This window comes from Chelonia mydas, chromosome 7 (genome assembly GCF_015237465.2).
Source record: "Chelonia mydas isolate rCheMyd1 chromosome 7, rCheMyd1.pri.v2, whole genome shotgun sequence".
NCBI lineage: Eukaryota > Metazoa > Chordata > Testudines > Cheloniidae > Chelonia > Chelonia mydas.
In genome coordinates this window covers 30,307,182-30,334,781 of record NC_057853.1, presented here as the reverse complement: position 1 = coordinate 30,334,781, position 27,600 = coordinate 30,307,182, and the positions used below count along the sequence as shown (strand labels likewise).

The 27,600-nt window shown below is 49.0% G+C and overlaps 2 protein-coding genes across 6 annotated transcripts in view; one reads left to right on the top strand and one right to left on the bottom strand.

The window, feature by feature from the left end:
• MACROD1 (mono-ADP ribosylhydrolase 1) overlaps positions 1–2,049 on the bottom strand; it is a 184,083-nt gene extending 182,034 nt beyond the window's left edge. For 4 of the 5 annotated variants that reach the window (XM_037905031.1, XM_043551515.1, XM_037905032.1 and 1 more), the window contains exon 1: positions 1,595–2,028. In XM_037905031.1, coding sequence (XP_037760959.1) covers positions 1,595–1,865 — 271 coding nt within the window. In that variant the 5' untranslated portion in view covers positions 1,866–2,028. Of the gene's footprint in view, positions 1–1,594 lie in introns of all 5 variants that reach the window. The other variant, XM_037905034.2, reaches the window with a different exon arrangement.
• A 7,471-nt stretch (positions 2,050–9,520) lies between these two features.
• Positions 9,521–25,502, top strand: STIP1 (stress induced phosphoprotein 1). The gene is made up of 14 exons (XM_007070316.4): positions 9,521–9,817; positions 13,299–13,508; positions 14,632–14,773; positions 15,262–15,403; positions 16,106–16,274; positions 17,624–17,750; positions 18,636–18,738; positions 19,123–19,243; positions 20,168–20,264; positions 20,670–20,794; positions 21,612–21,648; positions 21,969–22,072; positions 24,355–24,527; positions 25,062–25,502. Exons 1-14 carry the CDS (start codon positions 9,809–9,811, stop codon positions 25,132–25,134), a joined length of 1,632 nt encoding a protein of 543 aa, XP_007070378.1. The 5' UTR covers positions 9,521–9,808; the 3' UTR covers positions 25,135–25,502.
• Positions 25,503–27,600: the final 2,098 nt, after the last annotated feature.

Below are 27,600 nucleotides of genomic sequence, written 5' to 3'. Positions count from 1 at the left end.
ACATCATCCTACGTCTTTCCAAATACAGAACAGAAATATTTATTGAGCACTTCTGTCTTTTCTGCATCATTAATAGTAGTTTTACCATCTCCAGCTTGTAACTGGCCTGTACCATTGCTAGGATTTCTTTTGTTCTTAAGATATTTAAACTGCTTATTTTCCTTGGCCCTGCTTGAAATGCATATTTCCCTGGTGCCTTCAGCTCCCCTTATCGGTTTTCTGCATTTCCTACCCTCTGATTTAGATCAATTGCTATTACCCCCTTTTTCCATTTGTTTTATATTACTTTCTTTTTAATTTCTAACTGCTGCCTTCACTTTGCCACTGAGCCAGGCTGGGCTTTTAGCCAAAATTGTCATCTCTCTTGATTGTGGAATTGTGGCTTTTTGGCTATCTAATAAACTCTTCTTAAAGAGCTCCCAATTTTTCTGTCTTGGACCATTAGGTTCGGCCTAGGACAGCTGTGCCAAGGGCCTAAGAAATCCTGTGCCACCGGCCTTGAAGAAGATAATCCCCTAAATAGGGACTGAAAAGACTCTTGATCCTAGAGCATTGGGGCTTGGGTGAGACTATATGGATGCTGAATCTCAGTATAAACTGAAAGGGGCCACGGAAGAAGGCTGCGGTGTTGGGTTTTTATGGTAATAAGCCAGCCCCAGACAGGGTACAATGATGAAATGCAGAGGCACCAGTCAATATGAGCCCCTGGTATACCATCTTTCACTGGGGCAGATACTGTCTCTTACTCTGGGTTTGTATGGTGCTTGGCACAACGGGGTCCTGTTTTTGGCTGGTACCAGGCACTACCACGATGAAGAGGATTAATAACCCAGGGGGACTGTGCCAGCTGCACAACATGGATGCTTTTGCACTTTCTGCCACTGACTGCTGGAAAACGGATCGGCCAATACATTCTCCATGCCCAGGCAGCTCTCATGGTGGGGTCAGAGCTGGCATGTGGCACTGCAGTGCCACTAGCAGTCAGTGCAGAGTGTTCTGGTCCCATGGTTTGGTTCTGGCAGGCCAGCCCCATAGGGAACATCCGCACAGCTCCAACGCAGTAACACTGCTCTCCCTGCAGCACCGGGGATGGGAAGTGCTGCTTCCCTCCAAGCAATTTGGGAATGGTGCAGCTGCCAGGTGAGTTCTGGGATATGGCGCAAGGGATGCTGGGAGTACTGACACACACATGCACTCCCACAATTCCAGAAGGGGATCCCACAAATCACCCACAATGCATTGAGGCAGCACAAGGCATTATGGGATTCCTACTTATGCTGCATGGCGGGATGCAGAGATGAGTGATGTTGGAAGAGCTGTATCAGTTTTTAAGTAACCCAATGCACTGTGGCAACAAGCCTCCAGCTTTTCCATGCCTGGGGGTGGACTTCCGTGTTGGTATACAGATTCCCTGCACAGATGCATGGTGCCCAGGGAAGGGACAAATGCCCTTAGGGGTGGAAATTAGGCAGGGTAAGTGGCCCTAGGTGAAGGCACGTTGCAAAAGGGCTGTATGATGCCCAGCTAAAGGGAGACATGGGCAAAAGGAAGGGGTAACTGGGCATAGCGCGCACACACACCCCCTCACACTTACTTTTTGCCTCTTTCCAGTCAGTGGACGTGGTCAGATCCACCTTAGCCGCCATACCTAGTGGGGGAGCAGCTGCCCAGCTCCGGAAGGCTCTTGACACCAACTGGACCGTGCCACGGAGAAGGCTGCTAGTGCTTGGTTCCCTGCTGCTCCACGTGCCCCTCCTGACACTACCCAGCACCCAGGGGTTCCAGCCTTTGCCCCAGCCCCCTAGAAGCTGCCCTAAAGCCCCAGACAGTCTCCTGCCTGGCAGGGTCATGAGAATCCCTGGCATGGTAGCACAGAAGGGAACGCAACACTAGGGCTCCCAGCCCAACCTCCCTGGTTGGTCCCTGAGCAGTCGAGAGAAATTCTTCTCCCTTATTTACTGCACCTGGTATTTGGCTTGTGAAGGGGGGCGGGAGAAACGACAAAATTGCTGCTGCGCTGACACTGAAACTCACCAAGGGCTTTGCACTTCCAAGACCCGCCCAACTGTGTGCAAGGAATCCTGGGAAATGTAGTCCTGCCCCCGTCCAGGCTCTTGCGGTTTTCCTCTTCCTTGCCAATAAAGGGTCCTGAGGCAGCAAACTCAGGGAGATGAGCAGAGCCTCTCAGTGTCTTGAGATGGAGATGGCATCTCAGGCGCAATGGGATCCAGAGCCTGAGTTCAGCAAGAGGGCCTATAATGGCCGTGTTCTTCCCTGCTGTTAGCTGATTTTACTATTACTGTGCCCCCACCGTGCGTTATTGTAGCACAGCCAGCCCCACCCGTTGTGCTGGGTGCTGTACAGACCCCAACTGCGACTTGGGCCCTGCCATGCTAGGTGCCACCAATGCACAATGATAGGCAATCCCTTCCCTGAACAGCTGACAGTCCAATTAGACAAAAGGTGAGAGGGGAAATAGAGGCACACAGAGAAAGGTCTGCAGCAGACCTTGGACTAGAATCCAGGAGTCCTGAGCTGCAGCCCTACCCACTGGACCACTCTGCCCCTCAATAATTACGTTCATTGTAGTATTGTATTCTGGACTCGTGGCTTCTATTCCCAGCTCTGGGAGGGGAGTGTGGTCTAGTAAGTTAGAGCAGGGCAGAGCTGGGAGTCAGGCCTCCTGGCTTATAGTCCTGGCTCCAGGGGAGAAATGGTATCTAGTGCTTAGAGCAGGGCTGGGCTGGGAATCAGGCCTCCTGAGTTCTATTCCTAGCCCTGGAAAGGGAGTGAGCTCTAGTGAGTTAGAAGAACGAGGGCAGCCTGGGAGCCAGGACTCCTGGGTTTTATCCCTAGCTCTGCCATTGACTAGCTGTTTGACTTCTGGCAAGCCACTTCCCTCCTGTACGCCTCAGCTCCTTATACATAAAATGGGGATAACATTATTTATCACCCCAGATCACACAGGGGATTAATTCACCCATGTCAGTAAAGCGCTAAGCATAAACACAGAACAGAATTCGTCCACATTGGCCCCTCGGACTCTTGGGACCAGGCTTAACTTTGAAACCTGGGAGACTGAAAACTTTGGAGCCAATTTTGCAAACTACAGTTCCCAGAATCCCAGGCAAAACAAGCTGTAATTTAACTTCAGTGACTCTTGCTCTCAACCTGCCTCTAAGCTGCTTGTGGGCAGGAACCAGGAAATAACTAGCTACTTTAAAAAGCAATCATTTGCAAAGGGAATAAGGAGTCCTTGTGGTACCTTAGAGACTAACAAATTTATTAATAAACAAATACGTTTGTTAGTCTCTAAAGTGCCACAAGGACTCCTCCTTGTTTTTGCTGATACAGACTAATACGGCTACCACTCTGAAACCATTTGCAAAGGGGACTCACGCACCCGGGACATTTAAACAGCACAGTAGGCTAGCTTCATCACTATAAATAGATCCTTGTCTCCTGAGTTTGCAGGGTGCCTTAGCAACCCTACTAAATTTAGCAGTGCTAGTCACACCAGAAGACAGATAGATACTGCTTGCTGGGAGATGTGGCCTTTTGCTAGTCTCTGGAGCAGTTGTTTCAGATCTATGCTATCCAAAGAGCAGGGCACCCTCTTTTATGTCCCGAAATCCTGATTTAGGAAGATCTGCAGATCATAGAACAAGCCTTCAAGATTCAGCTCTGCATTTATCACCACATACCATTGCTTGGTCCTTTTTTTTTTTTTTTTTTTTTGAAGGATTACAAAGCACTTCACAGTGATCAATAGTTTTGCAACTTCCTGGGGATAGATCAGTGTTATTCCCCACCTTGGGGAAAATGAGGCACAGAGCAGCAAAATGACTTGTCCAAGGTCACTAGCAGAGCAAGGGGCAGAACCCAGGAGTCCTGATTCCCAATTGCCTCCCTCTGAACACTAGACCCCACTGCTCTTCCAGAGTTGGGGACAGACAGGGCTGGCCTTACCATGAGGCGAACTGAGGCGACCGCCTCAGGTGCCAGACTGTGGGGGGCGCCACTAGGACCCAGAGTGTAGAAAATTGTGTCTGCTGCTGGGGCATATGTATTCTCTCTGCTCTGGATGCACAGAGATGGTGGAGTGCTGCGCTGGAGGAAGGAGGGCACAAGAGACATAACTGGCAGGCAGACGAAAAGGTGAGAGGGAATAACAGAAAGCAGCAGAAGCTGCAGGGAGAGATCTGGGGAGGAGCCTCTTATTTACCTCTCTAGCACCCCCAGCAGCTTGGCCTGATTAACACCAGCTTCCCAGGGAGCTTCCTGTTTCCTGCTGCTTCCCTGAATCCACTTGAGGAGAACAGGCAGTCAACTGAAATAGTAGGGCCTGTTAGGCCCTTAAGATGCTGATATCTTCCGTCACTCAGACCCTGCTACCAGCCTGCTTATTTGTCCCCTTCAACTGAGTGTTGAGAGCCACTATAGCTGGCACAGAACAGCAGTCATGAGTGAAAGGAGAAAACGCCCCCCTGGGGCAGCATTCAGAAAAAGAAAGAAAGCAAAGGAAGCTTTTCTATCTAAGCAGGAAGGAGCTAACCCTAAGATACATAGACACAAATGTTCACGGTGAGCCTTCTGGCCCCAGTGAGGATGTGAGTGGTGAGGAGATGCCTGATCTTCCAGTTAGTCAGAGTGCAGGTGATCAGGCAGTTACTGCAGCATCCATATCTCCATCTCAAATGGCTGTAACCATGCACATTCCTGAAGAAAAGTATAGATCAGAGAAGAGTGTGGTGGAGGCGCAAGAAACAGCTGCTGCTGAGTTCAGTTCCTTAAGTCTAGATGATCCAGGACTGTGGACCCACTTGAACAGCAGCCTGAGGGACTTCCTTGTTCAGCTTGGGCCACAGCAAGTGAAAAACTTCATGTTCCTCAAAGACAATGAAAATAGAAGTTTCCAACCAACGCATTACTGGTGTAAAATTCCCAATGGTGACAAAGTGGAGAGGCCATGGCTTATGTACTCAAAAACCCAGAATGCTGCATACTCTTTTTGTTGCAAACTCTTCAGTCTAATGTTCCAGCCACATTGGGTTCTACAGGAACAAAGGACTGGAAAAATCTGGTTAGAAATCTGGCATGCCTTGAGAAAGCAGCAAATCACCAGAGAGCATTCCATAGGTGGAAAGAGCTTGAGATGAGACTAAGGTTAAAGGCCACCATAGATGATCAGCATCAAGAGAAGATTGCATCAGAGTCTCTTTACTGGCAAAATTGTTCTGAAAAGGTTAATTGCCATTGTGAGAATGCTTGCTACCCAAAACCTAGCTCTGCTTGGCACTTCAGATCAGCTGTATCTGCCAAACAATGGAAACTTCCTTAAAATTGTGGAGCTGATGGCTGAGTTTGATGCTGTACTCCAGGAGCATCTACGAAGAGTCACCACCGAAGAAATGTACACACACCGCTACCTTGGAAAAACAATTCAAAATGAGATCATACAGTTACTGGCAACAAAAGTCAAAGAGAAGATTGTGGCAGATCTGAAGTCAGCAAGCTATTACTCTGTTATTCTGGACTGCACACCTGACGTCAGCCATACGGAACAAATGACTTTAATGGTGTGTTTTGTAACAACAACAGAACCTAGTGAAAAAGTCCCTGCAGTGGTGTCTGTCAGAAAGCATTTTCTAGAATTTATTGACATTGATGATACTACAGGAGCTGGTATGACAAATGTGCTTCTTAAAAAGCTGGAAGATACGGGAATTGCGAGAGGTCAGGGCTACGATAATGGTGCCAACATGAGAGGAAAGAACAGAGGAGTGCAGACAGGGATCCGAGAGTTAAACCCTCGAGCTTTTTTTGTCCCATGCAGTTCTCATTCATTGAACTTGGTGGTCAGTGATGCAGCATCAGCTTCTAGTGAGGTTGCTGAATTTTTTAATGTAATTCAAAGCATCTATGTATTTTTCTCTGCATCAACTCATCGATGACAAATTTTGAAGCAACATCTGGGAACATCCTCTCTGACACTGAAACCACTGAGTGCCACACAATGGGAAAGTTGAGTGGAGGCAATAAAGCTTATCAAACACCAAATTGGGAAGATAGATGATGCCATAGTTGCCATTATGGAGGATAATTCTATGACAGGAACTGTTCGTGGGAGAACAGTGGCAGAGGGAAATGGAATCACCAGAAACATACATAACTTCAAATTTCTGTGTGGCTTAGTGTTGTGGTATGACTTACTGTTTGAAATAAACGTTGTATGCAAGAGACTCCAAGGTGTTGACCTTGATATATCTGGAGCAATGTAACAACTGGACAAAGCAAAGTCATACCTACAGTCTTACCAGTCCGATGAGGGATTTCAAAATGTTCTGAAGAGTGCACAGAAGTTGGCAGAGGAACTTCACACTGAAGCTATTTTCCCACCCATTCAAGAATACAAGAGTCACTGAAGAAGACGACATTTTGCTTTATGAGGCATGGAATAATCCCATAAGAGACCCCAAACAACAATTCAAAGTTGAATTCTTTAACCAGGTGCTAGATTTTACAATACTGTCAGTTGAAGAATGTTTTATGCAGATCAAGGAGCACAGCAGTATATTTGGGATGTTGTATGATATTCCAAAGCTCCTCACTATACCCGAAGAAGACCTACACCAACAATGCAGCGCACTAGAGACAGTGTAGACACATGATGACATGCGCGATATTGATGAGAGTGATTTAGGTGATGAACTGAAAGCCCTTTGAAGATACATTTCAGCAGGATCAACTCCAAAGGCTGTTCTGGAACATGTGTGCACAAATAAGATGGCCACCCTCTTTCCAAATGCTTTTGTTGCTCTGCGCATACTTCTAACACTTCCTGTAGCAGTTGCCAGTGGAGAATGCAGCTTCTCCAAGCTGAAGTTAATAAAAACACATCTATGCTCCACAAGGACACAGGAGAGGCTGCTCGGCCTTGCAACCATCTCAATAGAGCATGAGCTGGCCCAGACGGTGGACCTTCAGCAGGAAGCAGTTCAAATCTTTGCAACCAAGAGGGCACGGAAAGCACCACTTTGATTATTCAAACAAATACAAATGCCAGTGTTTACTATGCAGACAAGAAAAATTACATTTGCTGTTCAGGCGTTTGAAAATTAAGTGTTACTTAAAATTTTTGATTAAGGCATTTTAAGTTGTTAGTTCTCCTTTATTGGGGTAGGTAGCAGAGCAGTACCATGAGAGGAGTAAAATGGAAGAAGGCAGAATTAAGACCTTTCAAAGTTTTGGCCCAAGCGAGGGGGCATGGGGGCATCATTTGAGCTCCCCGCCTCAGGTGCCAAAATGTTGTGGGCCGGCCATGGGGACAGAACCCAGAAGTCCTAACTACCAGCCTCTCTGCTTTAACTACTACACACCACTCCTTTTCTAGATCTAAGGACAGAATCCAGGCATCCTGATTCCCAGACCCTCCCTATTTTAACCATGAGACCCCCTCTCCTCTCAGAGCTGGGAATAGAACCCAAGAGTCCTGACTCTGTCCCCCTCACTCTCTTTGTTATAATGCAACAAAAGCACAGCAGATTTCCTGTTCCTCCCCCACATCAGTCCCTACAAATATTTTACAGAAAGCTGCCCAGCAGTTTGCACTGCAGCTTCTATAAGAGCTTCCCACAGTGAAACTCCTCTGTGAAAACAAGGCTGAGATTTGTGTCCAGTGAGAGAGGAAAACACCCCGGCAGTTTCATAACATCAGGTAAATTCCTAGGAGTGACACTGAGTTAGTGAAATTGCTGCAGGGGTGAATCCATGCAAAGGTACACGTATGTACAGAACATGCCCCAAGGCATGTGCACCATGTACAAAAATCATGCCCTGGGAAATACACAAGTATACAGAAATTATGCAACCCATGCTCTTTGCTGTACACTGCACTTACAAAAATTATAGCATACACACCACAGTGCCTAATTTTAGCATATACCCATTTTGCATAACATTGCATGCCATGTGTCACAGTTTCAGGGTAACTGCACCTATATTCTTCATCTGTGTGGCCCCTCCAGGTATGCCCAGTCAGGGCTCAGGGCTCCAACCAATACCTGTCTCTGGGCAGGGACCTTTATCCCACTCCCAGCTGAGCTAGAGTTTTAAGTTTGCACCTGCACAGCCCCCTGCTATATACTATAACATCCGCAGCCAGCCATTCTGCCTAAAGGCTAGTGCCTGGGCTGTTTTCTCTCTGAGGACAATTAATGTTTTTAACAGTGTGACCACACAGATCTTTCTCAGCAGAGTACATTTTAAGGACCAAAAGAAAAAAGCATAGAGAAAATACAACAAACAACATAAGTGCCTACATGTTTACTAAACATAACAGAAATTACCCATCAGTCTTATGACATCTTAGTCAAAGCCTTTTCAACAAGGATTGAGACCCCCCGAAGTCTCTCTAAACTCAGCCTTTAGATACCCAAAGTCTTTGTTTTCTAGTCTCTGGAAAACCCAGCCTGAACCTAATATGGAAAACACCCAAGGATTGTTATTTTTCTGGAGCTGGTTACAATTTCTGGGACTGTTTTTTTGTTTCTGGAGCAGCTGTGGTACCCCACAGAGTTGCATACAATCCCTGGCCCCTGATACACTAAACATTCATAAATTTAATACAATATAGTCTTCAAAAACACTGCCTGTGGTTGCAATAGCTGTCACACCATGATGTACAAATTTTGTACTGTGTGCGTACCATGGAATACTTTCTTAAACCTGGGATGCACAATTTTTGCACTTATTCATTTACAATGAATGTTGTGCAAAGAATAATAGTTCTGGGCAAGTGGGACTGGAATAGTTGCACTACAGCACCCAGGGGATGTGTAAACTAAGGGCACAGCAGGAAAGCAGGCCGGGTGCAAAAGCCCAAGAGAACTTAAGTGAAAATTACACACTGATTACATTGGGGGGACACCGACGCAGCCTGTTCCCCAGCCTCAGAGCTGCAAGGTGCATGCAAACAGGATTCTCCAGTGAAGGGTGTGCAAGGCACGTGTAAAGAACCCAGGAGTATTGCAGCCGTGCAAAGTATGTGCAAATATTTCACACACCCTAGCGGGCAACCAGGCTGTACACCACACCACCATCCCCCCCGAGAACTCCAGCTCAATCAGACAGGCTCCATTCACAGCCGCCTCCCGCCCCACGGAGTCGCCCAATAAGGGGATGATGTCTTCATGACGCAGACCCGCTCCGCTCAATCAGGATGCAGCTCCTCGCATGTCGTCATTTTGTTCCTGAAACCCAATGAAAAGGATGGAAAATTCCAGAAACTGGCTCTAACCAATGGGCACGGCCGTTGGAACCTGAGGGGGTCTGCAGACCAATGGACTTTGAGAATGGCTGAGGCTATTGGAGATTCTGGCCAATCAGATGGGCAGAGCAGGGGGCGTGGTACTAGGCTGACATCCAATCAAAATTAGGGCCGGTAGTAAAGCTCCTCAGAGTGGTATTGATTGGCAGGACGCCAGACCTATGAGACGCGGGGTAGGTGGGGCTAGTATCGATTGACATTAGTTTTCACCTATCACTGTGCTTATCGCAATAATCCCCGCCTTCATTGACGCGGCGGAGGCGGAGAGTAGGCATGGCCTGGCCCATGAGCGACACATCTTCTAATCTATCATGGTGTTGGGAGGGCGGGGCCCAGATGTGTACCTACCAATGGGGCGGCTCGGGCGGCTCAGGAGGCTTCTAGCAGGTTCCAGAAGGCGGCGTGAGACGGGGTAGACCGGGCCGGAGAAGACTTAACCGACAGTGTCCCGTAGACAGAGCTTGACCCTGAGCCGGAGCCATGGAGAAGGTGAGGGGCGGGGCCTGAGGGGGGGGGGGAGGCGGTTGGGCCGAGGAAGCGGGGGTTGTTGGGGGGACCCCTGGAGGGGCGGGGGCGCTGAGGGAAGGGTGTGAAGGTGGGAGCTGGGCAGCCTGCGGGGAGGACTGTAGAGGGCGCCTGTTGGGGGGGGTGGAGCTGGGGGGCCGCTGTGGGGAGGAGTCTGAGAGCGGGGGGCCGTGGAGGGGGGCGGTGCGGCCTATGGGTGGATCTGGGGGACGGCCCACGAGGTGGGGGTAGGGGGAAAGCCGGGCGATGTCGGGCGGGCGGGCGGGCTGCAGCCTGGGGCAGGGGTTGAAATCTACAAGGGATGGAGCCGGGGGGCTCCCTCAGGCAACCCGTGGAGGCGGGAGGTGTCAGGGTAGGAAGGAGCAGCCCGGGGATGGCGTCTGGGGGTGGGAAGAGGTAAGGCGGGGGGGTGGGGGGTGGGACATAGCCAGGGAGTCAGTGAAGGGCGCTGGAGTAGGAGAGTTTGTCTAAACTAGGTTAAAAGGTGTCTCTTAAGAGCCTGTTGCCGGATACATTTTAGCACCCTGATGTAGACAGGGGCAAGCTGTGTTTTAGCAGGGGCTAGTTGGACAGGGTAAATTCTCCCTTGCGCTGACCTTGCGCTACCAGCTAACACATGTCAAAGACCATTCTACCTTGGTTGCATTTGAGTGTCCAAATGTGTTTGCTGACATGGCTTTAAGATTTTTTTTTTTATCCTAGTCTAGATTGAGCCTGGAAGGGAGGGGGCAGAGTAAGTGAGTGTGGGTGCTGGGGTGACAGCACTCAGGAGAGGGTGGCTGGGATCTGAGGGGGTGCGGTAGATACTGAAGAGCAGTCTGGGACACTGGAATGGAACAGCTGTGAAGAGAGGTAGCCAGGAGTCCTGGAAGTTGGTGGTGGTGGGGTGTCTGGGGAGCAGGGGTGTGGAAGGAGATAGAGTGATTTGCGGCAGCCAGCTGAGCAAGGAGCATCAGGGGAACTATAAAGTGCGGGGCATGAAAATATGTATGAGATAGTAAAGGGGGCAGCACTAGGAGTCTGAGTTGGTTGTGAACTAAATGTGTATGATTGGGGTTGTTCAAGGGACTGTCTGGAGATGTGTTGCTGGGTAGCTGGGATGGAAGTAGTATCCCCCCACATTTTCAGCCTCACCTCTGCATATGCATGCACACCCCTATCTCATACCCGTACCATAGAAGATGTGCCTAGGTAGGAGTAATTGTTCTTGTTGAGTAGCTGTTAAGGTCTCCAAGCAACGTTAAACTGTTTGGGGAGGGGGTGAAGAATGCATTGCATTCTCATGCTGGAGATGGGAGCTGTACACAGCTGAGCTGCTGCTTAAACAAGGCTTATTAAGGTGCAGTAAAGAGCCCCTGGGGTATCTTCATTGGAGGGAATGTTTGGAGCAGTCTACAGCTGGCATAATACATGTCACCAGAAGCTCCCTCCTGCCTGTCCCAGAAGAGAGCCTGTTGCTTTTGCATGGGTGAAGGGCTCTTAATTGTTCTCTCCACTAACTTCTAGCTGCACAGCTGACTTTGCTTCTTGGAGCACAGCAAATCACCGACCTGAGGGAGCTGCTTTATCTTGGAGTAAGGCAGTTGAGTTTAACTTCGCATCTTGGTCTAAAATTCATGTTGCTGTAGAACTAATGAAACTGAGGCACTTGTGCTTGCTAGAGCCTAGGTATTGTGTGGATGAGGCCAGCATGAGCCTCCTACACAAGCACTGTCTTACCAATGCCCCACAATCCTGAACTACAAGGCCCCACCCCGCTATTCCTGTCCTTGGTTCCTTCTGCATACAGCTCTGCTGATGCCCCTCAGTCCTGACCTGCAACCCCCTGCTATCCCAGCCCTAAGTTCCACCTCCTCACATCTTTGCTGATGCCTGTCAATCGCAACTGCCTCCCCACTCCACTCAAGAAATTCCTCCTGTCTCCCCCCTCTGCAGACATAACTCCTGATTTATCTCCGTGCCATTCTTCATTTCCTGTCTTGGTCCCTGACTTGAGCAAAAAAAGCCCAGTTTTTGCACAATTATACGTTGGCTTTTTATCTTGCATACAAACATCCACTGTGGATTGGGATGAGGCCCACCAAAACTCTTTGCTTATGACCTGTATCAGAATGTAAATCCAGCTCTAAAATGGAAAAAAGTTCTTAATTTGTAGCACCATCTCTGAGCTCTCAAGCCCGGAAACTGGAGTGCCAGTTTTGTCAGATGCCTGAAAATTGAAGTAGAATGTCAAATTATTTTTTAAAATTTGATTATTCCTGCTTCCGCCCCAGATAGTAAAGCTCTTACACTGTCAGCTAATTTGGGGTGAGCATTCAAAAGCTTTTAGAGGCAGTAATTATTTTGCCATTCATGGCATATAATTTAAAGATCCGTTAATGCTCAGCCCCAATCAGCACTTAAAAGGGAGATAGCATTGGAACACAGCTTATAGGGAGCCATCATAACACCCCTTCTTGTAGAAGGGAGACTTTGGATGTAACTGGGACATGCTTCTGTTTGTACGGCAGAGTTCATGCTATGAAGTACCTGGAGAGTGGAAGTAACAGGGTGAGAAAAATGCAAATATTATATGCAGCCTTCCTAAGGAGCTCATTAGAGAGAGTTCCAACCTGATGTGCTGTTGAAGTGAGTCATCAGTGATTGCCTTCTTTTGGCTGAGACTCGCTAGCAGTTGCTGGGTTTTCGAGAGGTACTGCCTCCCCATCAGTTCACGGTTGCAGGGAAGTCACACCTACACAACTTTAACTACCTGATGACTTCTGGGTCTCTGGAGTGTTTGAGCTAGGTGCTTAAATCATAGGTAAATTTCCTTTGACTCTGAATGGACTGATGGGCCCAAGCTGCATATTCCTAGAAACTGATGGCATTTCTTGGCCATTGTTTATTAAACTACTTGAGTCAGTCATGTGGGAGAGTTCCACCCATGAGGGGTCTCCAAAGGGGAGAAGTGGCTGGTTGGGTGAGAATTGCAAGAGGGATAGACTTGGTTATCTCTGATCTGGGGTATTCACAGACCTCTTACTGAGAAATCTGGAGTCCTTTGGTGTTGCACAACTTCCATGTCAGAACAGCCATGTCAGTTTCCAAGTTCTTATTGAATCTCTGTGCTGTCAAGACGCTGATCGTGCTCTTGTATTAACCTTTCTGGGACTGTTAAAGGAGGCAGTATGTCTCCCTTCAAGCAGGTATTGAGTCAGAGTGGTTCCTGGTGAAAAATTATTCTTCCTTTTCCAAGTGCTGACTGCAGTAAGACTCCAAGCAGCTGCTGCTTGTGGAAAAACTCAAGAGGCAATAACAAGGGACAGTCTTTAAAGTCATCACTTTCCTGCCTGTGATGCTTTGAGTTGGGAAAGATAATTCAAGGGCAAGAGGATTGCTTCGAGACTTCCACCCACATCTGATCATGCTAATCCCCTGCTCGCTCTTGCTCTCCCTCCGACAGGTGAATGAGTTGAAGGAAAAAGGTAACAAAGCCCTGAGCGCAGGCAACATTGCAGAAGCCATCAAGCACTATTCGGAGGCAATAAAACTAGACTCCAAGAACCATGTGCTCTATAGCAACAGATCTGCAGCCTACGCCAAGAAAGGGGAGTATCAGAAAGCACTGGAGGATGCCTGTAAAACGGTTGAGCTCAAGCCAGAGTGGGGCAAGGTGAGGGTCCCTCTCTAGATTCTTAAACCGTGTTGTCTTGCCTGTGGACTGAACGTTAGGGCTGGTGTTATGAAGGTCAGACTGATCACAGTGGTGACTTTGTGCCTTAAAATCTTGGTCGTTGGAGAGTCATGTTTTGCAATAGATGCCAATTGGAGTTAAAATGTGGTTACCGCCTGGCTCTTCCTAGTCACATATGTCAGGAAAAATTGTATTTTGTAACAGCATAACCATGTTATCTTTGTAGTTTAAACCGGGAATAAATGATACCTCAGTGCTCTGAAAACATGAAACATGAAAACATGCTGTTAAGAGGAATTCCTTTGATTTTTGGTTGAGATCTTCAAAGGAGCTGGAGTTAGGTGACAAATCCCTTAGGACTCTGGGGAAAATCCCAGCTTTTTATTTATTTAATGTACTTATATGGCTTCCATTACTGTAGTATTTGTGGGCCTCGCAATCTTTAAGATAGTTATCCCCACAATCCCCCTGTGAGGCAAAGCAGTGCTGCTAACCTCATTTTACAGATGGGGAAATGAGGCAGAGAGACTGACTTTCCCAACATCACCTACAGTTTGGTGGAGCAGGGACTTGAACCCACATGTCTTGAGTTTAACCCTGAGGAATTTCTCTTCAGTCAAAGCGGTTTCCAGTCTCTGGAAGTAACATTTGTGGCGGCTGTTCTATGTATTGACCACCATGTTCGTTGTCACTGGGGACTGAATCACAGACCTTCAGAGCTATAAGCCATGAGTTGAGCTAAAAGGTTAGGCTCTATAGCTGGGGGCTGTGACAGACTCATATGCTCTGGGCATGGGCCACAGAAGGTGACCTATAACACAGTGGCAGCTTACAAAGATGTGCTTGTCAAACCTCTGTCCTCCAGTGGTGTCTGTTTTCCTGCACAGGATATTGGGGATTTTTATTCCTTACCTTACAGGAGACATGGGCCTAAATGTTGCAGAGGCAGGTTGCTCTGCTCAGATTCCGATGTGCCCCAATATGCTAGAGTCTGGGGTGGGATGTAGTGATGCTGAAATTCCATGAGTGTGGGGACTCATCCCATCCTCCATTGGGACCTTATGACTTCCCGCCCCATTGTATCCCTCTCTCCTGCTTTCAGGGCTACTCCCGCAAGGCAGCTGCTCTGGAGTTCTTGAATCGTTTTGAAGAGGCCAAGAAGACATATGAGGAAGGGTTGAAACATGAGCCGGGGAACTCTCAACTGAAAGAGGGGCTCCAGAACATGGAAGCCAGGCTAGCAGGTGAGGGAACGAACTGGGGGAGCAGGAATTGCAGCCAGAGATCTCCACTTAATATATAAATACTGCTTTCTTCCAAGCCACCCTGCTTAAATGCTTGGCACTGAGAAGTTGCAGAGATCAGACTCCTCTCTGCACCTACAGTAAGTGCCTTTTCAGGGGCTGTGCTCTGCTCTTGGGTGGGCAGGAGGAGCATGGGAGAGAAAAGGTGCCATGGAATTAGGACTAGGGCTACCTTCTTTCTGCCAGGCAACTGCGCTTGCCCAGTTTTCAACCCTGACGTGGGACTGACAAGTCTATTCACAAGGCTCCCCGCCCCTGCATCTGGTCAAGGGGCAAGTATCACTCGGCAGAGGTTGGTTGTTGTGTTAGCCATGCAGGCCGCAGCTTCCTTATAGCTGCCGAAATGTCATGCCCTGTATAAGGATCCTCTTGGGATTACTTGGTTGCTGAAATGACCAGTCTATGCTTCTATGCTCTGCCCCACACAGAGAGGAAGCTCATGAACCCCTTTAACATGCCAAACCTCTACCAGAAGCTAGAGAGCGACCCCCGCACAAGAGCCTTGCTGAATGATCCCAGCTACAAAGACCTGATTGAACAGCTCCGGAACAAGCCTTCTGACCTGGGAACGTAAGTTGGATCTACCCCAGTTCTGCTGAGGGTGGTTCTGCTGTGGTGTAATCTTGGGAAGAGTAAGGTTTCATCCTCTTGAGAGTAGTTTGTCCTGAGTCTCATGCATTGGGTCTCCCTTGCTCTCCAAACAGTAGCTGTTCTGCCTCCATGCTCCCCATTCCACACCATGCCATCCCAGGGTATGCATGATCCAAGATGCCCAGTCATGCATAACCCTTTAGGCCGTGTCCTTGAGCCAAAAGGCAGAGTGTATACGGATCACTGTAACCATTCATGCTGCCCCTCAGATGCACAGGCAGGGTCCTGGCGTGAGGGGCTCTGGGTTGGAATGTTGTAGAGGAGAGCAGGATAGTAGCAGGGTGTTAAGGGGTTTGAAGTAGACATTGGGGGCAGCAGCATGGGGGAAGAGCAAAGGGGCAAGTGAAATAGGAGCAGCGATGCAGGTGAAGACCAAGCTGTGCAAAATATAAAGGTGCTGCAAAGAGGGAATAGAAAGCTAGTATTTAGCTCCCAAGGTGGTTCCCAGGTATCTGGCTTTCCTGAGTTTTCCCTTAGGCTACAGCAGGGAGAATCCAGCGCCTGGAGTTGGAGGTTCAAACTATCTTCCATCATCCCAATTGGCCAAGATGTAGAAGCCAGGTCTGTAGGGCCTGTTTGAATGACTCCCAGCTACTCACTCCTCCCCCTTGCCTCTCTCAGGAAGCTGCAGGACCCACGAGTGATGACCACGCTGAGTGTGCTCTTGGGAGTTGACCTCGGTAGTGGGGACGATGAGGATGAAGCCATGTCTCCACCTCCCCCCCCTCCACCCAAAAAGGAACCCAAGCCAGAGCCCATGGAAGAGGATCTCCCAGAGAACAAGAAGCAGGTACTACCAGCTGAATACCTGGTCCTGTTATGCTGAAAGCTTCCTGTCATGTGCAAGAAGCTGGGTGAAGGGGTTTGGTGCAAGGGAATGACCTTGAGTAGGGCTGCAAGGCATTCTAATAAAGATGCACTGGTCTCAGGAACAGAGCAGATACTTGGCTGGCTGTGCAGGGCAGTAGGTCAGCTGATCAGCTCAGATTGACCATTGGCCCTATGACAGGAGCCTTAGCACAGACCCTTCTCTTCTGAGGCTGCATAACCTTGTTTCCTTTGTGTTCACTAGGTTAACAGGCTATCGCTATGGTGCTTCTGTTGCCTCTGTTAAGGGGCAACTGACTGCTTGGGAGGAGGGTGTAAGTTTCATGGTTAGGCTTTTACCTGCACTAGGGTCAGTGGCCAGGGCAAGGAATTCATCTTGGGTTCTGCTTGCACCTGGATTTCCTATGGCAATAAAACAGCCAAGGTTAGGGGCCTGACCTCAATAGGTGCTGTTCTAAGAACTACTGTCCATAGCTGGTTCAGACCTCAGGGTTTGGTGGGGGAGGTCCTGTTAGAAAATCAGGCACTTAATCTGTTCACAAGTAAGAACTGGTAGCAGGCAAGGCCTCCCCAGCCTTCATCTTCTCACTGGGGAAAGGATGTTGCACTGGGGCCTGACTGTTTTCAAAGACACCGTTAGTTCCTCTTGGCTTCCATTAGAGCTCAGCGCCTAAGGCTATGAAGGCCCACTGAGCTGACTTTCAGTGTGGGAGGAAATAAGTTGCCTTGTTACCTTAGAAATGTGCCATGCCAATTGGCAAGTGCATTAACCTTTGCTAGTATGCAGAAGGCTGGCTCGCTTCTCCCCTGAATGTAGCACAGTGTTAGTGTGCCAGACTAGCCTCTTGTCTGTAGTCCACCTGTAGATGCCCTCCATGCAACCTGCAAATTGTCTTATCATACAGCTCCATGTGTTATCGCTGGACTGGAAACATAGGTAATTAGAGCAAGGCTTCCAGTTGACGACAAAAATGCTAACACATCACTGTGGGAAACCTTCCCCTCCAATCTTGTGCTGTCTGTTTCCTGGCAGCAGGAAATACCAATATTGCATGTGTTTGTAAGCACCATGCTCTAGAAGTAAACACTTGTGCCCCCACAAGCCTTGGTTCTAGTGGTGGTGGGAAGGGGTGATGCTAGGAAAGCCTGTGAATGTTTGGCACTGGTCATTAGAAAGATATTGTAGCATAGGCCAGGACTCAGCTCATGGCTTGGACTCCAGACCTGGGTTGTAAGTCCTAAGAGAGCTGAAGAGTTTGATACAATGGCAGCTGGAGATGCTTTTTCTCCTTCCCCTCCCCCCATTTTCAGGCTCTGAAGGAGAAGGAGCTGGGAAACGAGGCCTACAAGAAGAAAGACTTTGATGGGGCACTAATGCACTATGACAAAGCTAAAGAGCTGGATCCCACCAACATGACTTACATTAGTAACCAAGCAGGTAAGTGGCAAGTTCCAGTCTGATCTTGAGGGTGCTGCTTCCAAAGTCTAACTCTAAAAGAGATTCTCCCCCCCTCACACTGAGACGCAGCAACCTCTGGGGTGAAATGGGACAGCTGTCTGTCAAGAGGACAGAAAGATTAAGGAGAATGTTATAACCATTGAAACAGCAGTGAGGAAGAATGGAATTATCTGACCTGGAACATGCTTGAGTCCCCAGAGTTACCAAAAGGGCTGTAGTATGTCCTATAGGTACAAGGAGTCTGTCTCTTACCATATCTGTGCCCCTTCGCCCCATACTGAGGCTGATGGAGTAGATGGTATGCTTCCCTGTGGGGTTCCTTGGTGGTCTCCCATCCACATGCTGATCTAGCCCAACCCTGCTCAGCTCACACAAGCTCATAATGCATATTCCAAGTGGTGGTGTGCCTCACATAAAATTGGCTGCCAAGTCCCCCCCAGCCCCAAACTGCTCCTCTGATATGATGCTGCTCAATGTTAACAGTCGCACCAAGAAGGAAATGGGTGCGTGCAGGTGCCCATTTCCTCCACCTGTTGAAAAAGTCACAGTAGTTCAGGGGGAACTAGGTAGCCAGTTTTATACCAAGGAGTACAGAAGTGACCTTTCCCTGGCCGCATTCTGTGAAAATTGCTACTTTCCCCATGACACTGGTGTTAATTTAAAAAACTGCAATTTTTCTCAGGACCCTACCCATGAGGCACGCTACATTTCAAAGCAATATGAGCAGAATGTGGATTTTAGAGCACGTAGAAGTGTCAGCCTTTAAACAGAGTGCGCAACCTTAATTTGAGTGGTATTGGGGCTCTGCTAGAAGAACAATGCAGGTGGTAGGAAGTGGTGTCACATGCATTTTTCCCCTTGCAGCGGTGTACTTTGAGAAAGGCGACTACAATAAGTGCCGAGAGCTGTGTGAGAAGGCCATTGAGGTGGGGCGTGAGAACAGGGAGGACTACCGGCAGATCGCCAAGTGAGTGAATCCGCCATGGGGCTGGGGCTTACAGTAGCAAGCATCTTCGCCACCTGCCCTTCTCCTTGGGATCCTATAGCACCCTCATCAGCAGTGTATCCAAGTGCATTCTAGTTATGCATGAAGAAACTTCTCACCTCCAGGTTGCTAGTTCAAATCCAGCCCAGGTCTGAGCTATGGTTATTAGCCAGTGACTTGAAACGAGTTTGCTGGGTCTTAGTCGCTGTCGCAATGGACCGCTGTGCCACAAACCCCAAACTCTCCTCTGCAGGGGTCCTCTGGGTCAGGGAGAAAAACTTCAGTAGGGAGGATTGTGCAGGGAGGTGCTATACTTCTGTCCCCTATTGCCCTTATTTTGATGCTGGCTGCTTTCTCCACATTCAGAGCTTATGCAAGGATTGGCAATTCTTACTTCAAGGAAGAGAAGTACAAGGAAGCCATCCAGTTCTATAACAAGTCTCTGGCTGAGCACCGGACTCCAGATGTGCTAAAGAAGTGTCAGCAAGTGAGTGTGGGGTCGTGTTCCCTAGTGCATGTAGGGCCTGCTGCAGCGTGTGCACCCACTTGCACAGCCTTCCCCTGCTGGCAGAGCAGAGACATCGTCCTGACTCTAAAATTCAAGCCTCATAGCATGTTTGTAGCTAGGGGGCTTCCAGGGCTCCACGTAGTATTGGAAACATGATTTTTGCCAAGTTTCCCTATTGCCATGGCTGTGAGTCCCTGACACCTTATGTTAATCCTTTGTTCGAGTCCTCCTTTTGCAGACACACTTCTTGCCGCCAGCAAGAGTGGGAACCATAGAATTAACTAGATTCAAGGAGGGGGAATTTACCCCTCTCTGAGGTATTATTTCCAGCTGTCTGAAGACTTGGGCAGACATCAGCAGTTGTTAAACTCAGTTGCATGAAGTTTTCACTACAGCCATGAAAGCTAGAAGCATGATCTTTTCAAACAAAGGGGGAGGTTTTGAAGCACTGGGGTGGCTGCTTTGCTGCAGCACTACAAGACACTACAAGACTTGTCCATCGGCTGGAACACATTCCTTACTGCTGCATGATATCTGTGGGTATCCGAGTGAGAGCAGCCAGTCCAGGTGAAAGTGGATCAGTGTAGTAACTCAGCCTGACCTCTGTCTGGCATTGGCTTACAGCATGGCCACTCTGTCTAGCACTCCGTGGGGAGCCTGCTGGACTGGGTGGCTTTGTGTGAGGGATGGGGAGACTACTGGAGCTCCTCGCAGCATTTACCATGTGTGGGCATCATGTTCTCAAGCCCCATCAGCTCCCTGTGTCTTGACCATTTTACCCTACTGCAGCCTGGATGCAAAAAGCAAAGAGCAGTCTGTAGTGAATAGAATATGTTGCCAAGGAGTGGGGGGTACTACTTAGAGGGGCAGGGTCTGTTACATCATACCATGCTTCCTCCACAGGCTGAGAAGATCTTGAAAGAGCAGGAGAGATTGGCGTACATTGACCCCGATCTGGCTCTGGAGGAGAAAAACAAAGGCAACGAGTGTTTCCAGAAAGGTGAGGACTCTCAAAGCTTGACTAGGAGTCAGTGAAGAGCACTGCAACATAGGCAGGGCTGGGTTAATGGGCCAGTCTCTTCAGTAGTCGTAAAGGAGCATGCCTCATGTATCCTGGAATTTTCCTTGCTGTGGGGGTGTGACTGAATCTGGCATTAGCTGTTTCTATAGCATCATCCTGGGATGTTGTCGGCCCAGCCTCACTCCATAGTCAATCCAGCAGAAGTGGGTAGCCTGATTTCCAGAGTTATTGCTGAAGCAAAGAGGAACTGCAGGTTCCTGGGCTGTGTGGCAAAGGAGGGAAGAGTTAAGCCATGCTCTGGTGAATGGGTTAGTGCAGTGCTTACGAGTGAGTGCAGGGGTTCAGGGGTCCCTATGATTTACCACTGCCCTCTTCTCCTCTTAGGGGACTATCCCCAAGCAATGAAACACTACTCAGAAGCCATCAAACGCAACCCTAACGATGCCAAACTCTACAGCAACAGAGCTGCCTGCTACACCAAACTCCTGGAATTCCCGCTAGCGCTAAAGGTAAGCACCAGAGGCCGCTTGTCTCTTGAGTCCATCCTAGACATGCATTACTAGGGCTCCGGGCCAGCAGCAAACCAGGGCTTCTGTCATCCTCGCAACAAACCTGGATGTCATCTTGCTGTCCCCAGAGATGATGATTTCTTTGTATTACTGTAAGTGCCCCAGTTCCAGGCCAGGACTCCATTGTGCTAGGTGCTGTACAAACACAGAACAATCCCTGCCCCAAAGAGCTGAAAATACATGCTTAGAATTGTCTCCAGTTGCCCAACAGCTTGTGTTAATTGTACTCCAATCCAGGTTTGGTGATTGGCCAACATCTTTAAACCTTTCAGCCCTGTGTCCCAACCCCACCATCCCTCTGAACATTGCTTTCCAAAGCATTTAACCCTTCAGAAGCTCCACGCTCAAGTATAGGCCTTTTCTTGGCTGGCCTGGCAGCTTGTGAAATGGCAGCATTTCTTGCTTAGGGCAGTTAAATAAGTATGAACACAGGCGCTGATGGGTGCTCCTCTCCTCCCCCTCCACCCCCTTTGCTAACGGCAAGCAGGGCCTCACGGGGAAGAGGCTGGGCAGGCCTTGGGGCAGAGCATGGGGCAGGGCCACCGTCCAGGCACTGGGGCCCACAAAAGATTAATCTGGCCCTGTGGGTGCTGAGCTTCCCCCCCCCCCCTTTTTTTTTTTTGTTTTTTTTTGGGGGGGGCGGTGCTTGAGGACCCACGGAGTCGGTATGAAGCAGGCCAGGTGTCTTGCTAATAAAATGACAAGCCTGATAACTTTACTGGAAAGAGAACTTAATATGGTGTCTTCCCTCCTTTAGGACTGTGAAGAATGTATCCGGCTAGAGCCTACATTTAGTAAGTGACTGTGTCTGACTGGCGGGGGGGTGATTTTCACAATTCACCTTGGCTGGCCTATCTTCTCATGTGACACTGTGTGGAATAGCCACCACGTACTGAGGTGAGGGGGGAGCCCTGGGCTGATACTGTAAAGGCCTGTGGAATAGTTCAGGCTGAACATACCTTAAGTTCATCCTGTTGGCCAGGGCCTGTGGTTCCTAATCAGTGTGTCACATGCCCTGCTGACCTTGCTACCAAAAGCGACCTGCAGTGGAAGCACAGGCAGGGAAGAAGTGTTCAGCAAGCGTAAACCCCAAGGGATTGTGTTTTGCTTGCAGTCAAGGGTTACACCCGAAAAGCTGCAGCGCTAGAAGCCATGAAGGACTATACTAAAGCCATGGACGTCTACCAGAAAGCTCTCGACCTGGATTCCAACTGCAAGGTGAGAGCATCTGATGCCTAGCAGTACTATACTGCCAGCAGCCGTCTGGTGTTGGAGAGCCAAAGAGGTGGCTTGATCCTGGCCTGTAAGTGCTCTCAGGAATCTTCTCCACCTGCCGGCAGAGGGCTTTTTAATGTAGCAAACAAAGACAGAATGAAAATCAGACTGGAAATAAGGTAAAGTAACTCTTTAACAGGGAGCATAATTAACTGCTAAAACAGCCTCCTGGGGTTGTGGTGGATTCTCCATCGCTGGTATCTAAATCAGGACTGGGCGTGCCCCTCTAAAAGAGCTGTGCTAGCTTAGAGATGTCAAACTCCTTTGGGAAACAGTGCTGAATTCTAGGCTTAATTATGGTGTGTGGGTTAGGATATAAATGCCCAGCAGGATCCTTGTTGGAGTTAATGGGACTTGTACAGAGATCAGGGGATATAACCTTTATAAGAACAGCTACCTTTGTAGCTCATTCATTGCTGCCTTGACTCATTGCTCAGTGGGGAAATAGACTTCTGTTTATGCTCAGTACTTTATTTCTTTCCTCTTTATTTCTCCTGGTTTTTGAGTCTCCTCTGTGCTTCCTGCCACAACTCCCCATTCTGAACATTGTGAAAACAATTAGGAGTCCTTGCGGCACCTTAGAGATTAACAAATTTATTTGGGCATAAGCCTTCATGGGCAAAAACCCACTTCATCAGATGCATGGAATAAAAATATAGTAAGCAGAATATATATTATAGCACATGAAAAGATGGGAGTTGCCTTACCAAGTGGGGGGTCAGCGCTAACGAGCCAATTCAGTTAAGGTGGAAGTGGCCTATTCTCAACAGTTGACAAGAAGGGAGGAATACCAAGGGAGGAAAGATTACTTTTGTAGTGCTAACAAGGCCAATGCAATCAAGGTGGCCCATTTCAAACAGCTGACAAGAAGGTGTGGGTATCAGCAGAGGGAAAGTTACTTTTTGTAAGTTTCAGAGTAGCAGCCTTGTTAGTCTGTATCCGCAAAAAGAAAAGGAGTACTTGTGGCACCTTAGAGACTAACAAATTTATTTGAGCATAAGAAGTGAGCTGTAGCTCACGAAAGCTTATGCTCGAATAAATTTGTTAGTCTCTAAGGTGCCACAGGTACTCCTTTTCTTTTTGCTTTTTGTAGTGACCCATCCACTCACCATCAAATTAGGCCTGAATGAAGACTTGGAGTGGATGGGTCTCTACAAAAAGTAATTTTTCCTCTGCTGATGCGTACACCTTCTTGTCAGCTATTTGAAATGGGCCATCTTGATTGCATTGGCCTTGTTAGCACTACGGAAGTAATCTTTCCTCCTTTGGTATTCCTCCCTTCTTGTCAACTGTTGAGAATAGGCCACTTCCACCTTAACTGAATTGGCTCGTTAGCACTGACCCCCCACTTGGTAAGGCGACTCCCATCTTTTCATGTGCTATAATATATATTCTGCTTACTGTATTTTTATTCCATGCATCTGATGAAGTGAGTTTTTGCCCATGAGGGCTTATGCCCAAATAAATTTGTTAGTCTTTAAGGTGCCATAAGAACTCCTCGTTGTTTTTGCTAATACAGACTAACATGGCTACCACTCTGAAACCTGAAAATTGTGAGCGTCACTTCCATTCCATCCACTACAGCTAGTTAACGTTGACCACAAACTGGGCTCTCAAGTTGACACTTTAATCAGATTAAGAGGGGGTAGCAGAGCTGGCCCCTCTGAATCACTGTCAAGCTCTCTGCGGACTCAGGCAAACAGAACTGTCTGTTGCTGGTCCCATTTGGAAGGTTTTCTGCAGACGTGAGAGCTAGAAACTTTTTTATTGAAAGTTGAGATTTTACACAGTCTGTCACACAAGCCATGTAAGCATGACACCTGTTTTCAACCGCAAATCATTGGGCTCCATGTCTGGGTGAAAGTATTATGCAGAAGATCAGGCTAGGTGATCACAATGGTCCTGTACCCTAAGACTGTTTTGTCTGTGGGTGTGGGAGCAGGCTTGTTTGTGCTGAACTGAACTGACTTAATGTACTAGCTAGACAGCCCTTCCCCCAGGGTAAGCTGTGTTGAAATGCCTTGCTAAGGTTCCCTGGCAGGGATCCTTTCTGGCTGTGCTCCCTTGAGGCCCAGGTTGCAAGGACTAATGACTGAGAAGGCCTAGAGCCTGTGTCCTGTCACCAAACCAACCTTGCATGGCATTACCATTACCCCTCACCAGCCAGGGTACAGTGGCTAGCTCTGACAGAGCTCCTCATGCTGCCCCTGCCATTCTTGCTTCAGGAAGCCGCCGACGGCTATCAGCGCTGCCTCATGGCCCAGTACAATCGCAACGACAACCCCGAGGAGGTCAAGCGGCGTGCCATGGCTGATCCTGAGGTGCAGCAGATCATGAGTGACCCAGCAATGCGGCTGATCCTAGAGCAGATGCAGAAGGACCCACAGGCGCTGAGCGAGTGAGTGAGGCTGCCTGAACGTGGGGGTGACTGGAGCTTGGGTCTGGGTAGATCTAGCTCCTGAGGAGCCGCATTCTGCTTCCTGCTGAGCCACATAGGGGTGTGTTTCATAAGGAACCTATAACACTGCTTAGCTCAGCCTTTAAGTGGTGCTGTTGGGTCCAAAACCATTATCCTGTGCTGGTCCCTGTAGAAGGGGACCATGTCCACATCAGAGAGCCCATAGCATTTTCTCAAGAGTTAGGGTGTTCACCCCAGTGCCTTGGCTGAATTCCCACATTCTGGGAAGTTTGGACTTCTTACAGTCCATCAGTTTCAAGCATGTGCAAGATGTTCCTTTACCCTCTTAAGCAGAGTTGTCTGACACCAACCACCCCCGACCCTTGCATCCCACCCCAGAAGTGGCTGTGTCACAGGCAAGGAATCCTTCATAAAAAGACACTGGGCCCCAACCTGGAGGCAGCTGCATCTTGTAGGTGATGGAAGTGTCAAACTCAAGTGCTTTGGGGTGATACTACTTTTTCCTCTCTGCAGACACTTAAAGAACCCAGTAATAGCCCAGAAAATCCAGAAGCTGATGGATGTTGGTTTGATTGCAATTCGGTGATGACTTCGCCACCCTGTTCTACCCCTTTGCCTGTTCATAGAGCAGCTGGGACATTGGACACTGGCAGTACAAGCAAAAGGAAAGGGTATCTCAATAGGAGATAAAGACTTGTACAGTATCATGCTCTCTACAGGACCTGCTGCCCACACCACCCATGCCAGTGTGGGGCCAGCTGGCCACTTTCTCTCCAGTTCCTGTATCTTCCAAGCAGCTTGTTCCATTGTTGAGCTGCCCCTCCCCTCTGTGGTTCTTTCTCTTTGTTGGCAGAGGCCTGGGAGGTGGCGGCTCCTAACTGTTCATTGTCTGGTTCTTCTGGCTGTGAGACTGCGTTGCCATGCCGCACTCCCAATAAAAGAGCAAAGCAGTCAGCGGTGCTTCTGGGTCTGTGTCTGTCCCTCCTCCCCACAAGACAACCAAGGGAAAGTCTGTTTCAAGATCCCAGACATGTCCATGTCCTTTCTTAGCAGCCAGAGTGCTTTGCAGCTAGCCATCCCACAGGGGGCGCTAGAAGGCACCTGGCTTCACTTGTCAGTGGCTGTATCTGTCTCATGCCAGTAAGTGAAACAGGAAGTCTCTCTGACATGCCTCTGTATGTAGCCAGACAGGCAGGATCTGGATCCTCTGCTGGTGTCACAAGCTAACAGGGTTATGCTGGCACCAGTCCAGCACCTGGCCTGTAGCCTTTAAGCTCATGAACAGATAGTACAGATTCTGGTCTCTACCGTTGTGAGAGCAGGATTTCTGGGTTCTTTCCTGGAATCCCTGTCTTGAGGGGACTGGTTGCTATGAAGATCCTACACAGGAGAGATAACAAACACCCTGGTAACAAGGCTCACTCTGCAAGGGGAGTATCAAGCTGCCCCTAGGGGGCACCCTGCCCCAGCCTGTTGCCCTACAGGATCTCCTCCCCTGTCATGCACTTTATATGACGTTGCAGGGGGTGACATGGGCTGGGGCGGGACATTGCTGTGCCTCATTCTCCCTGCTAGCAGAGGGAGCTGTGGCACTGGGTGTATTTCCTCCCTATCTTAGAAAGGCAGAACTCTGTAGCCCCAGTGCAGCGAGTGGGCTGATTCTCCTGCCAGCCGATCCTAGCTGCAAGGTGCGCCTACCCTCTTCCCTGGGGGACCTTAGCAGCTGCGTCCCCATCCCCCTTCCCCAGAGGCTGCGCCTGAACGGAACTTCTGCTGCTATAAATACAGCACCCACAGAGGCAGGAAGGGGGCTCTGCCGCAGAACAGGAACTAGCAATGTGACGCAGGCTTAGCTGTTCAGATCCCAGTGTGATGCACCAAAATGGTCTCCAAAATGCTGTGCGCTGTTCCTCTGCATTTGGCCTGGCCAAATCTGCACCTCTCTCCTTACAGGAGGGTGTAGGACAGGCAGGTGGGAACTAAATACCTCTTTGATCCCCCAACCCAGCTCAAACTTTCCCCTCTCTAGCTTGTCCCATCAGCTTCCCCCAACTTCAAGTGTGGTCTGACGTGCCCCCTCTTTCCATGCAGCCAGTCCCATTCCCCTCTCCTGCTCAGATACACCTGCTCAGCTCTGTGTTCAGCAGGGCCCTGGGTGTTAACTGGGATCAAGGCTCTTTTTTTCCCCCCTCCCTCTCCCAGAGTTGTGCTGATGGACTGCACTGGCTGGCAGTCTTATGCTGACAAGCCAAGCTTTGAGGATTACACTTCACTTTAGGAGAGGGGTCAGTTAGAGCAGAACTGGGAGTCAGGACTCCTGGGGTTCCATTCTTAGGAGTGGGGTCCAATGGCTTAGAGAAGAGTTGGGACTGCACCATTCTCTGCCAAAACGTGTGACCTAGGGAAAATTAGGGAAGCAAGACACCTGCATTCTGTGGTAGGAGAAGTGATAAGTGCCCTAGCACTCCAAACACAGTTGCCACATACAGCTGGATGCTTCTCAACAGTTTCCCAACTTCCAGTGGCCAACGGTGGTGTGGGAACATAAGAACTGCAAAACCAAATCAGCCCAGTGAATCAGTCTTCCCACCAGTGCTTCCTGCTTCAGAGGAAGGTTCAAGTCACCCTGGGGTCCTGCCTGCAGGACACAGTCCCCCACTGAACACCTGTCAGCATTCTGCTCCCATTCATTTCCCTCATACATTCTTGCCACCTGCTTGATTAGCCCCTGAATGAACTGAAATCCTTCCTGAACCTTTGGCCTGTAATGGAATCATGTGGCCCTGAGTTCCACTGCCTAACTTTGTGTTTTCACTATGTGCTGCTCAGGGGGGCAGAGGAAAATTCATAGGGAGACTCCCTTTTCCCTTTGTGTTCCAATAGCTGCTCTCTATCCTGTGGTTTAATAAAGGGGTGGCCCTCCCCTGGGGCCAGGCACTGCAGCCCAGCCGCCCTCCCCCCCTCCCCCAGCTTGAGCTAGGGTGCCCTGTTGTGCTGGGTGCTACACAAACCATAACTCAGATCAGGGCCCCTGTGGTACTAGGTGCTTCAA

Bases quoted from the DNA above. Each gene is read 5' to 3' on its own strand.
- STIP1 (XM_007070316.4), top strand. The intron at 15,404-16,105 runs GTAAGTTGGATC...TGCCTCTCTCAG, and splicing joins AAGCCTTCTGACCTGGGAAC to GAAGCTGCAGGACCCACGAG. The intron at 22,073-24,354 runs GTGAGAGCATCT...TTCTTGCTTCAG, and splicing joins ACCTGGATTCCAACTGCAAG to GAAGCCGCCGACGGCTATCA.